We start from the raw sequence: 12,736 nt of genomic DNA on the forward strand, positions 1-12,736 counted from the left end.
TCCTGTGCCATGATGGCTGTTGCCAAGAGGGACTGGTAATCTTCCGCACGAAATAGTCTCATTGGTTACTCTTCCACTGTAGTTTCCTCCTTGGGTGAAAACTCTCCTTCCTAGTTTCATCGTCTGACTAAGCAGGCGTCACATTTCCTGGCAAATGGCTAGGCCAGATGCCTGATAAGGAAGCCTTCCTAGCTGCTTAATGGACCACCACAGGGGGTTCTCCTTGAAATGGAGCAGCCCATCCCTCCCCAGGCCTTAACCAATCAATGGGAACATGTGGGGGGATCTTGGTTGGGAGCCATGCGATCCCCCTGGACAGAAGGGAAGGACATCTGAATATGCTGTAGTTCTTCTTTTAGAGCCCTCTTGAGTTCTTCCATAAGCTCGACGGTGGAAGATGTCTGCCCTCCTACAACCTTGGGGGGAATACATTACCCCTTGGATTTCTGTCACCTGGTTCAAGTGGTTATGTTCTGGAGCACTGGGTCTAATATTGTAGCTGCTCAGGTTGAACAGGGAGCCACTGGGGCCCTGTTTGTGCCATTTTTCTGCAGTGCGATTTGCTGCTCCCATTTTGGCACTGAGGTCCCTTTTGCCTGTTTGCCCTCTACTTTGCTGCTCCTAAAGCTTATGGAGATGGGGTTACATCTCCTACTGACAGAGAGGACAGCAGACCTAGGCCCGCATCATCTTCAGAGCTCCTCCTGAGCCTCAAACTCCACCATGGGAGACGGAAGAAGAAGAAATAAAAAGGTAGACAGAAAAAAACTCAGGAGAGATAGAAAACCTGAGGAATTTTAGCAACAGGAACAAACAGAAGAATTTGGCAGAGCTGTTAATTGTACAAGGTATAGCTGCTGTGGCAAGCTGTATTCCAGTTGCTCTCCCTGTGCAAGGCAGGAAGTAAACTGGGCTTAGGAGATTCCTGTCTAGGAAACAGGAAGTGATAAACTTGTCCTTCCTCCTGAACAGTCACTGGGAATCACCCAGGATCAAGACGCTCTCCTCCTCAAAGTGAGATGCCCATTTTTTACACATTGTCAAGGACAGAGAAGCTGTGCCCCATAAAAACAGTCATTGTGTGGAGCCTTAAAGACGAAGCAACAAACTAGCTCAGTCTATTGGAATGTATATAATACAGGAAGCATGGTGGGCATAGTGGTTACAGCACCAGACTAGAACCATGGGACGAGTTTGAATCCCTCAGCAGGCTATGGAAGCCTTCCAGGTGACCATGAGCCTATCACAACCCAGAGGCATAATACGGGGAAATGCTGCCCAGAGACAACCCCCCCCCCCGGTATGGGGGGTGGCTCCGCCCTGAGCCTTGTCCCTTGTAGGCTGGTTTTCAAAAGTCAGCCTGCACAGAGACCGGGGGGCTCAGGGGACAGGGCCACACACCCGAGCAGGCCTCAAAATCCGTTTTTTGAAAGCCGGCCTGCACAGAGGCAGGGGGTGGGCCCATGCTCCTGAGCCCCGGCCTCCATGCAGGCCTGAGCTGCCAGCTTTTGAAAGCCGGCCTGCAGGGGGGGCAGGGCTCGGTGGCATCCGGCACCCCTCCCACATGACCGAAGGCATGCGCCCGGAGACATGGGTATCCCCATGTCCCTAGGGTGGTATGCCCCTACCACAACCTCTAAGTCTAGCCTACCTTCACGAGGTTGTCACTGTGAGAACTGAATGGAGGAAGGAGCCAATTTGGATCCCCAATCAAGGAGAAAAGCAGAATACAAAAGAAAAAAATAGGCCAAAAAAATTGAGAGAACGCCTGTCATGCATACAGCCACCAGAACAATTTCCAGCCAAATAGAACAGGGGAACATGAGTAAGAACTGCCAGAGGTGAGACCTGACAGAGATCCACTACAAAAATGCTGACACCGAAAGGGTTGCAAATAATAACTGGAAGAAGAGGAGTTTGGATTTATATCCCCCCCTTTCTCTCCTGTAAGGATACTCAAAGGGGCTTACAATCTCCTTTCCCTTCCCCCTTCACAAGAAACACCCTATGAGGTAGGTGAGGCTGAGAGAGCTCTGAAGAACTGTGAACAGCTAGCGTGTGCTGGAATGCACAAGTTAATCTGGTTCAGCAGATAAGCCTCCACAGCTCAAGTGGCAGAGCGGGGAATCAAACCCGGTTCTCCAGATTAGAGCGCACCTGCTTTCTACCACTACACCACTCTGGCTCTCAGTACTAGAAGAATAGCGTAAAGTTCCAGATCAAGCCACATTATGCCTTCTGTGAGCATGGCCAATTCTTTTGGGGGAAGGAGATGCAGAAAGCATCAATCTCAAGTTCCTACAACGAAAGGCAAACATATGTTTGCCAGGTGCCTCTCCTTGCGAGTTTTAGGCGCTAAATGAAGATGATTTTATTTTCAGAGCTTTACTGAAAGGCTCCTTCCCTTCCCCTGTCCCTCAACTGGTTTTCAGGATTCTATGTTCTTATTCTCTACCAGATTACTGCTTTTACTATAGTGATTTTCAGAATATTATACATTTTTAACTGTGAATGGAGGGGGTGTTTCTTGGGGGGGGTGTTGTTTGCTTTTTTGTACACAGCTTCAGAAGAAATGCGTTGAGATGCAGCATTAACTTGTTTTAAAAGGAACTAAATAGGGGAGCCAGCTCAATGTCACATGAGGTCAACACTGAAGACTGGCCCGGGCATGTCTGCAGCCCTTCTGCCGCCTGCTCCAGCTGCAGGAGATGCAGATGTGAGGTGCTGCTCTGCTTCCAAGATCATCGGTTTGTTTGTTTGCTTATTTACCAGTTTTGCTATACCACCCAAAGGTTTACAATCAAAGATAAAACAAATACAACCCCAATGAAAATAGATCTGAACAACAAACCAATCCATAAAAATTATTTACAGGACATATAGATGGCGAACCACAGAGCTTCAACTCTACTCTCCTGAGGGGAAGATCAGGCATTGTTGGTATTGATCAGATGTTATAATATGAGGACAGTTCAGCAGCAGCAGGCCGAGTTTTGCAGGCCCTGTGGAATTGGTCCAGGTCCCGCAGGGCCCTGATGGCTGGAGGCAGAGCATTCTACCAAGCAGCGGCCAGGGCGGTAAAGGCCCTAGCGCAGTGGTGGCGAACCTTTGGCACTCCAAATGTTATGGACTACAATTCCCATCAGCCCTTTCCAGCATGGCCAATTGGCCATGCTGGAAAGGGCTGATGGGAATTGTAGTCCATAACATCTGAAGTGCCAAAGGTTCGCCACCACGGCCCTAGCCCAAGTCGACGCCAACCACATTATGGAAGGGCCAGGGACCACCAGTAAATTAGCGTCTACAGGGCGCAGAGGCCGAACAGGGACATAGGGGGAAAGGTATGAGGGCCCCAGGCTGCGATAGGCCTTAAAGGTCATCATCAACACCTTGAAGATGATCCGGTATTCTACTGGAAGCCAGTGCAATCAGCGCAGCACAGGGGAGATACGATCCCGACTCGAAGCCCCTGTGAGAAGCTGCGCTGCTGCATTCTGGACCAGTTTGAGTTTCCGGAGCAACCGCAAGGGAAGGCCCGCGTAGAGTGAGTTACAATAGTCTAATCTGGTGGTGACCGTAGCATGGATCACTGTGGCCAGGTCCGCCTGGGAGAGGTAGGGGGCCAATCTCCTCGCTTGGCGCAGATGAAAAAAGGCCACCCGGGCTGTGTGAGCCACCTGGGCCTCCATAGATAGGAATCCAGGTATACCCCCAAGCTCCGGGCTGAGGAAGTTGGTGTTAACGTCACCCCCTCTAATGAGGGCACCCTCCATCCCACCCACGACCCAGGCACAGGACCTCCATCTTCAATGGATTAAGCTTCAACCAGCTTTGATCCAACCACACAGCAACGGCCTCCGAAAAATACTGTAGAGCCACAGGGGCAGAGGCCGGTTCACCCTCCATCATCAGAATGAGCTGTCATCAGCATACTGGTGACAGATCAGCCCACACCTCCGCACCAAGTGAGCAAGGGGTCGTACGTATATGTTAAATAATAGCGGGGACAAGAGGGCTCCCTGTGGCACTCCACACTGAAGTGGGCGCTTATGGGAGACCTCATCCCCACACCCCACTTGCTGACTCCGGTTCTGGAGAAACGAGACAATCCACTGAAGGACAACGCCCCGCACCCCAGCACCGGCCAGGCAATGGGCCAAAAGATCCCACGCCCCGCACCCCAGCAGTGCCGGTCTGCCCCGGTCAAGTTGTAAGCGGAGTAAATCTGTGACGGTGGCAAGAACTGACTCTGTCCCCTGCCCAGCACAGAAGCCGGGCTGGAAGGGATCGAGGGCCAACGTGTCCTCCAGAAAGTCCTGAAGCTGCTCCAGCACCGCTCTCTCAATTACCTTCCCCAGAAACGATACATTCAAAACTGGGCGGTAACTGGCCACTTTAAATGAAAAGGTATGAGGGAAAGTATTTTTAGGATTGCAGCCTTAGTCCCTTAGTATGAGTGGGACTTTACGGTTCCAGCTTTCCCTGGATAAAGGGTATACAACGAGAATCCAGAGGAATAATTAACCAAAGGTCTAAACTAGAGAGAAGGATTTACACAATGTGTGAGTACGTGTTGAGTTAAAGGCCTTGCCCAAGCCTTGCAAACGGTGACTGTGGCTTTCTCTATAGAATCAATCCATCTCATGTGGAGTCTTCCTCTGTTCCTGCTGCCTTCAACACAATACTGTACAGTAAAACGCTACCAAGAATTGCAGTGCACTGATAATTCAGGCTATTATTGAAACTTGTTAGTTTCAGAGACATTTTATTGGACTACAGTTTCCAATCCACATTCCATGGCTTTGGCATCTCTTATATGTGCAAAATAGGGTCTGACCATGCTGGCAGGGGCTGATGGGAACTGTAGTCCATGAACATCTGGAGAGCCGCAGGTTGCAGACCCCTGACTACACCATCTAATTAGCCGGACAGTCATATGGCAGACTGTTGGCCTGCTTTAGTTTTGAACAATGCAAAAGGGAAGCCTTTGCAAGAATTTTACTCAATGAAACCTTTCTGAACCTCACAAGCTTGAATGATCAATTCAGCTATTGGGTGAATTAAATGCGAAACCACCTAGGACATTGGCAAGTGCATATTTTTCAACACATTTTTCAAACGAGAGTTTATCCGCTACCAACAGTATGGGAAGGGGGGACATTTGCAGAAAGGAATAGGTGAGAAGATGAGGCAATACCCCCTCAACAAGGAGGGGAAATTTAGGAAAATAAATGTGGGGGGTGGGGAAGGGGGCATTAATAACCTCTCTCCCATTCAACACTTCTCCCCTGCAAACGCCCTCCTGCTCCGTATTACCAAGGTGATGCAAACGGGATTTGTGGGATCCCAGGTTTCTTTCATATTCTGTAGTTCCATATGCTATCTGTTGCATTTAAAGACAATTCTGAAAAATCAGTATGCAACTGAGCATCCAGAAAGAACAGCGACATCATTTCCTCTTCCTCCACTCCTACCAACCAGTAACCCTTTTAAATGTCATGTAGCTTTAAGTTTTGCAGTCTACTTTTAACTTGGGCTCCACAATAAATTAGACTATTAATGTGCCACCCCAAGACCCCCCATAAAATTATAGAGATACTCTAGAATCCTTAACACGCTGTGATCTCAAAGACCCATATAGTGTGATATTAGGCTCATGGCTCGAAGGGATTGGTGGCTAGTCCTCAGTCCTCTTAGATAATCACAGAAGAATAAGCCATTAACAACAGTGTCCTCAACATATAATAAAAACGTAGTCACTAGCAACAGCAATCTACTGGCAAACTGGATGGACAGTACACCAGAAGTTTTATGATCTTCATTTATGCTTACTCCACATTTTCTGGCACTCTCTGGGTATTTCTGAATCACCAGTCCAGGCCTGCGTCACCTGTGACCCCAACCAAGCCACTTTTGATGACAAGCATGAGTTTTGCTTACCACTGGGGCGACAAGAACATGGAGGGAGTAGAGAAGTGCCACCCACTTGAATGGCAACATATATGGGGGAGGGGCTGTTTTTTCCCTTGATGGACTGAAGTTGATCACCGAAATAAATGGGTACACGTTCTGGCAGGTCACAACAGCCCTTAATGCAAAGCCACTGAAAAGTTCAAGCACAACTGGGATCCCGATCCGCAAGCAGTTCTGAGTCTTTGCCAGACCCACTGCTCTCCCAACAGCTAAACACACCAACCCATCTTTGTATGAAAGCTATCCCCTCGGCTGGATTTTGTAGAACGGGGACAAATGGGTTGAAAGTTCTACTGGAAACAAGACTGCTCACCGACACCATCTGATTAATTCAACTGGAAAGTGTCTGATTCATAGCAAAGCCCCAACACGATTCTGTCTGTATTTTCAGGAAGTAGCGTCTAGCTTAACAGAACAGGGCGTCAGGCCTATCCTTTGAAAGGCACGTCCCCCTGAACACCAACCATGAAAAATCTCCTACACTCCTGAAGAATCATGCGAGGTTGATGCTTTAATAATGCATAACTCAGTCAGAATTTATTCACTGTGTGCCAAACAGAACCCAAAAGAGGAATTGGCTGAAGGACTGGCAAAGTGCTCCTTTAATTGCGGGCATGATGCAAGAGACATCAGATGCCTAACAAAAGCTACCAGGAAAAGCACTGAAATATGGAGCTGGACAAGTCACCTGGGGTTCGCCACCATCTCTGCCCCCACCTGATGGCAAAAAGCATCCCCATCCCTATCAAGCAAACTGGGTTTACAGAGCATTAAACAGAGGCCAGGATGATCCAAGTTTATTTTAAGCCAAAAATGCAGAGAATAATGGATTTTAAAAAAATTTAAGCTATAGGGGTGTGTCTTTTCTGGGCACCGTGGGAAAGCAACCAGAAACACCCCGGGCTCCTGACAACGACTCAATGCCTCTTACAGGGTCAGGGGCGGGTGTCTGCAACAAAAAGGGCCCCCCACTCAAAGATGCAGCTGGCCAAGAGGGCGTTTCGAAGCGAGGAAGGCGACTACTCACGGCTAACTTTCATGCTGCCAAAGGCGGAAGGCTGCTGCACCGGTTTGCAGCTCTCTGCAAAGGAGGTGGTTCTGGGCCGGCCCGACATGGTTGCTGGCTCTCGTGGCTCCGCCACCCACCCCAGGTCGGCTGCCTCTTCTTCCTCCTCCTCCTCCTCTTCCTCCTGGGCTGGCCTCGCTCGTCCTTTTGTCGCCTCTTTCAGGGGAACCGCCGCAGCCCCAGCAAATCCAGTCCCCCCGGCCCTTTCAGCCCCAGGGGCACCCCAGGCTCGTCCCCCTCCCCGCTCAACACGCCTGCAGGCCTGGCACCGTCCTGCTCCTCCTGCCCATCAGGGCCAGCAGCTGCAACCCAGCAATGCCCAGTCCAGCCACCCACCCACCCCAGCCCCCTTTGTTGCAGGGAGGGGGGCAATGCAAGGGCGCCTTCCTTCCTCCTTTCCTTCCTTGGGGAGTGAGGGGGGGGTCAGTCACAGGAGGCAAAGGCGGCTCTGCGAGCCCCCCCCGTTTCCTTCTTCCGGACTATTTCACCCGGCGGAGGGACCCGCGGCCCGGGAGGGGGCGAGTTGACAGCTGCGGAGGGAGATGCGGCGCCGGCTGGGAAAGAGGGCCCGGCCCGGGCGGCGCAATCCGCGTGAGGAGAAAGGCGGGCGGGGCGGCCTGTTCGTCTCCCTTCAGGTTCTGCTTTCTCCCTTCAGCTCCCTCGAGGCGGCTCTTTCTCCCTCCTCAGCGCAGGGACGAAGCGGGCCGGCGGCGGCTGGTCCTCCTCATAGCGCCCCGCAGGCGGGCGAGCGGCGCTCGGCGGGACGGCTGAGGGCGCTGCAGTGCGGAGGGCGGGCGGCCAGGGCCATGGCGGCAGCGGCAGGTCGCGCCTGGCCCCTCCTCCTCCGGCTCGCTTCCCCTCCTCTCCGCCGAGTTCCTTTGTCCGCTGAGGGGGCCGCTGCGGCTCGATGGGCTGCTGAGGAGAAGAGCCGCCCGCGCTTACGCAGCCGCACTAAGCCGCCTTTGTGAATACCGACTCGGGCACTCCATCCTCAACGGGGGCGCTGCGCTTCCTTCGCAAAAAAAAAAAAAGTGCCCCCACCGCCACCAGCTTACGCAATCCTACTAAGCGCCCTTCCTGAGTGCCGAGCCGAACGCCCGAATCACCCCCGACTCGAGCGGCATCGGCCACCAATCGGCTCGCCCGCCCCGCGTCACGTCGGCACCAATGGCCGGTCGCGGGAGAGTACGTCCGCTCAGACTTCTCGTCCAATGGAAACACTGGCCGCTGCAATAGCCTTCCCCCCTCCTTTGGTGAGCCAATAACCATCTTCTGCCCCTCAGTAGGAACCAATGAGGCTAAGCGACGTTACCTACAAAACCTGGACGGATTCGAAGAGAGGCTAAAGGGGCGTGGCTTCCGCGGAGTTCGTCCATTTTGGTTTAGCCCAGAAGGGAAAGAGTCGAGAGCGGGCTTGCTTTGGTGGGCAAGTCCCATGAGGGGGGGGGAGGGGGTGCTGCAGTGATTTGCTTCTGATTGGATCTGTGGACCCGCAGCTCTGCAATGTCATTGGACAGCGATGATGAGGCGGTCTGGGAGCGCCAGCCAGCTGTTTCTCCCGAGCCAATGCGTCCCCAAGACACTTCAGTAACGCGTACTTTGATTGGACGAACCTGGCTGGGGGGGCACTGTGGCTCCGCCTTTTCTCGAGCTTCGCTATGCCCAAGGGAAGGGGCGTTGCCCTTGTATGTAAATGAAGCGCCCCCGCCCATGAGGTAAACTGCAGTTCGCTTTTGCCTGCCTGAGGAGATTGGCAGGGCAGCCACGCCCCTTCAGGCAGGCCCCGTCCAGGCCGACCGGGTGCTCAAGCGGCGTAAGGGTCGCTGTGTCCAGCAGTCTGCTCTGGGCGTGGACTGACACGCCTTCTCGGCCGCGATACTGCCTACCTGACCTTGAGCTGCTAGCTGTCTACCTGCAGGACTGTAGGGTTGCCAACCGCCAGGTGGAGCCTGGAGATCTGGAATCTCCAAGGCTACGAGGATCCTTCACCAGGAGAACATGGAAGTTTCCATGGGATTCTCTGGCCTGCTATCCGGTTAGGTCCCCCCAGGCGCTGCCTCTCTTAGAGCTCCAGGAACTTATTACTAATAATAATACGTCTGCATTGTAAGAATCAAGTGGAGAGTCTTGTCCATATTATACTTGACTGTCCGAGATATGTGGGTATCAGAAATTTCTCTCCTTGTCTGGTTTTAGATAAAACTGTAAGTGACTCTGATAGTTCTGCCTTGGGGCTCCTGTTAAATAACTCAGACGTTGTGGTCTTGGAAAAAATGGCAAAATTTATCTTACAAGTGATGGAATTCTGTAAGTAACCTTTAATGTTAGATACAATTCTTCTGTCTTTGTCTCGGTCTCGGTTATATTTTCGCTCTGTACATCACAAATTTCTTTTGGTAATGTATCAGATTTTATTTTCTATGCTTGATAAAAGTCATGGCTGTTTAATCATTATATGAAAGGCAAGGCACATTGGTGATTATCTGGAATATCTCCAACCAAAGCTGGGCTCAGGGCAGCATACAATATATACACACACACTGGCGTAGAGGGTGGGTTGTGCTGATATGAGTGCATGCAAGGAGTATTACTGATGGTTCAAATTTCTAGACCCTGTTGTATTTTGTCACACAATGTGTGTTATTGCTAGTAATAATAGTAATTCAGTTCATATACTGCACTTCGCCTTGTGGTGCAGCATATGAACCACACTTGCACTTCGCCTTGTGCATTCAGGGTGGCTTCCAACAGATAAAACCAGAAAACATACATTAAATTTGTTAAAACATAGACAGTGATTGAAGATCTTTGGAGGTTTTTAAACAGAGGCTGGACAGCCATCTGTCGGGAATGCTTCGATTATGTCTTCCTGCATAGCATAGGGTTGGCCTTGATGGCCCTTCTGGACTCTTCCAACTCTATGATTTTATGCTCTTAAAATAAGCTAAAAATTTCAAAATAACTTCCCAGTTAGTAAACCCAGACCAGTAGGGGAGAGGGAGGCTTTGGATGGAAAACCGCAGCAACCGTGTGCCTGATGGAAAAATCTCTGTCTTACAGGTTCTGCAGAATTGCATCCTTGGTCCAGTCAGAAAAGTGCACACTCATCTACCCAAGAGAACTGCTGACAAGAAAAAGATGGCGAAACACCCAAGCCCAGAGCTTCCCTACTCGGAGTTGGCAACCTAGTTCACTGCCTCGCAGGACTGTTGTGAGGGCACAGGTGGAACTCTGCCCCCTTTTCCCACTGCCTCATCACAACAGCCCAACTAGGAAGTGAGGAATTAAAGGCAACTGCTCTAGGATCTGGTCTGTTTCCAGAAACAGTTGAACTACCTGGTCCGTTGATAACTCACTTTAACCTGATTGCCCTAATACATGTTGATATTATTCTTTCCAAATATTAGATTCAAGTCCAGGAGCACCTTAAAGACCAATAAAGTTTCAGGTTATAATCTTTCAAGAGACAAAGTTCCCTTCATCAGACAGGACAAAGAGACCTTGACTCTCAAAAGCTTACACCCTGAAAATATACTGGTCTTTAAGGTGCTACTGGACTCGAATCTAGTTCCTACTGCAGACCAAAATGGCAACCTTCTGAAACTATTTCCAGATGTTGTGATCCCCGCTGATGTTGCCTGCAAAAAACCTTGTTGGGGGAAGATGCGTGGGCTGCTCATTTGCACAATCGAGTGAGGGAGTTTTCTCGTCTTTAGAGGAGGGAGTTATTTGCCTGTTGTTGAACTGAATAGCATAGCCTTTATTGACATAACGAAAAAACCACAACTAACATAAATAATATTAAAACAGGCGATAAAACTCAGGTAAATATAAATAAATTACAAACTCTGAATCATTTCCATGAGAAAATTTGCTACCTCTTCACAAAAAAAGCAGAATCTGAATTATTCAACAAGAGAAATAATCTGAACCAATCTGTTAACTTAGGTTGAAAAAGAGGAGATAAACGAACATACTTGGATCTAATTTTGGCAAGTGTAGTACATTGTAATAACCAGTGTTTCAACTTGATTGGAATGACAGCTGCATAGCCTCTTCTATTTTTCGATCTGCCTGTTGTTGAAGAAACAGTTTTCAAAGAATGATGACCGGCTTGAAATCTGGGGTGCGATGATTGAGCATGTGATGGCAAAGCAAGTTTATCATCGGTTACAATGTGACTTTAGTTATGTGTGTGAGCCGCCCTGAACCAGGCTTTGGCTGGGGAGGGCAGGACATCAAGTTGAATACAGTACATAAAAACAAATCTGTCCTTTCACTCTGGCTTCAGGATGGGGTATGGGATGATATGGTAACCCCACTGGATGATCTGTGTGTGAGCCTGGATAAAAGCTGTGCTGTTTTGTTAAGTCAATCTTTATTAAGGTCACAAACCAGCATAAAGTAAAGGATAAACCATATTCCAGGGTAAAAAATAGTTAAACAGTAGATCTGTATCTAAAAGGAACCAAAGCAAAACCTACTGGTAAAAGGAAGCTGGGGGTACAAAAAGCAAGGGAATATAAAGGAAACAATGCAAGCATAAATACCAAAGAAGAATTAAAATGTGGGGGAAAGCCATAATAAACACTGGTAGTTTAGTCTGCTTTATTTCACAGATCATCCTGCGGCATACATCAAGTTCTGCTACCCAGAATGTGGCCACATTGTATGTTATGTCAGGGCTGGTATTTGTGAGCAGCATGGAAATATAAAATTGTTCCGAGTGGCCTGGGAATCTATGCAACAGAGGTGAAATAAAAAGACTACATATATTTTTGTAATACTGGCACTGGAGAAGCACAGGTTCTCTTGTGCCTGGATATAAGGCTGTGCTTCTTAGCTTTTATTGGTTCCGGAAGCAGCCTTTGGTACAGTGAGTCACAAGACTTCCTTAAGATACTTGTAAGTTGGATTTGGAATTGGAGAATTCATGGTGAAATATAGTTTCATATTGACTTTAACAGAAAGGGGTCGTTAGAGATCAAGAAATTAAACAGTACCTTCAACGTTAACATTTTCTTCTAGTTCATTCTTGTTCCAATAAATAATGAAGACCCTTCATCACAAAATGAACAGTTTGCATACACTTATTCTTTTCCCTTCATGGTGTGTATTTCGTAGTTTTACCCATCAGCATATAAAACTGATATCTCAACCTGATATCTCTTTTTTTGGAACTTTGGGTTTGCTATAAGTGAGCTTGCTTTTCAATACCTTGACAAAAATTTGTACTTATCTAGGAAGCAGACATGGAAACGCAAGATACGCAAGATACCCAGATCCCTAGAGCTTGGAATCTTTTAAAACCACACTAAGAAAAGTCCAGATAGAATATACAAACATAAGAACAAGCCCGCTGGATCAGACCAGAGTCCATCTAGTCCAGCACTCTGCTACTCAGTGGTCCACCAGGTGCCTTTGGGAGCTCACATGCAGGAGGTGAAAGCAATGGCCTGCTGCTGCTGCTCCCAAGCACCTGGTCTGCTAAGGCATTTGAATTCTCAGATCAAGGAGGATCAAGATTGGTAGCCAGAGATCGACTTCTCCTCCATAAATCTGTCCAAGCCCTTTTTAAAGCTATCCAGGTTAGGAAAGGTACTGCCAAAATCTGAAAGAATGCCTACAGCCCCATCTGGGGAGAGGGGCTTGAAGGAGCAGTGTGGCCTTGTGCTGGTGTGTTTGCCCTCCCTGGGA

General features: G+C 49.1%; 1 protein-coding gene and 1 long non-coding RNA gene across 4 annotated transcripts in view; one reads left to right on the forward strand and one right to left on the reverse strand.

Moving 5' to 3' along the window:
- GSK3B (glycogen synthase kinase 3 beta) overlaps positions 1-8,255 on the reverse strand; it is a 119,905-nt gene extending 111,650 nt beyond the window's left edge. The window contains exon 1 of one of the 3 annotated variants that reach the window (XM_048502642.1): positions 7,001-8,255. In XM_048502642.1, the coding sequence (XP_048358599.1) occupies positions 7,001-7,088 (88 nt within the window). In that variant the 5' untranslated portion in view covers positions 7,089-8,255. The remainder of the gene's footprint in view (positions 1-7,000) is intronic. The other 2 variants (XM_048502640.1, XM_048502641.1) reach the window with 2 other exon arrangements.
- Positions 8,256-8,760: 505 nt separating this feature from the next.
- On the forward strand, positions 8,761-11,627 carry LOC125436059. The gene is made up of 2 exons (XR_007244986.1): positions 8,761-9,346; positions 10,100-11,627. It is a non-coding gene; the product is annotated as an uncharacterized LOC125436059 (long non-coding RNA).
- The last annotated feature ends 1,109 nt before the right edge of the window (positions 11,628-12,736 follow it).

The sequence above is a fragment of the Sphaerodactylus townsendi genome, linkage group LG07 (assembly GCF_021028975.2).
Source record: "Sphaerodactylus townsendi isolate TG3544 linkage group LG07, MPM_Stown_v2.3, whole genome shotgun sequence".
Lineage (NCBI taxonomy): Eukaryota > Metazoa > Chordata > Lepidosauria > Squamata > Sphaerodactylidae > Sphaerodactylus > Sphaerodactylus townsendi.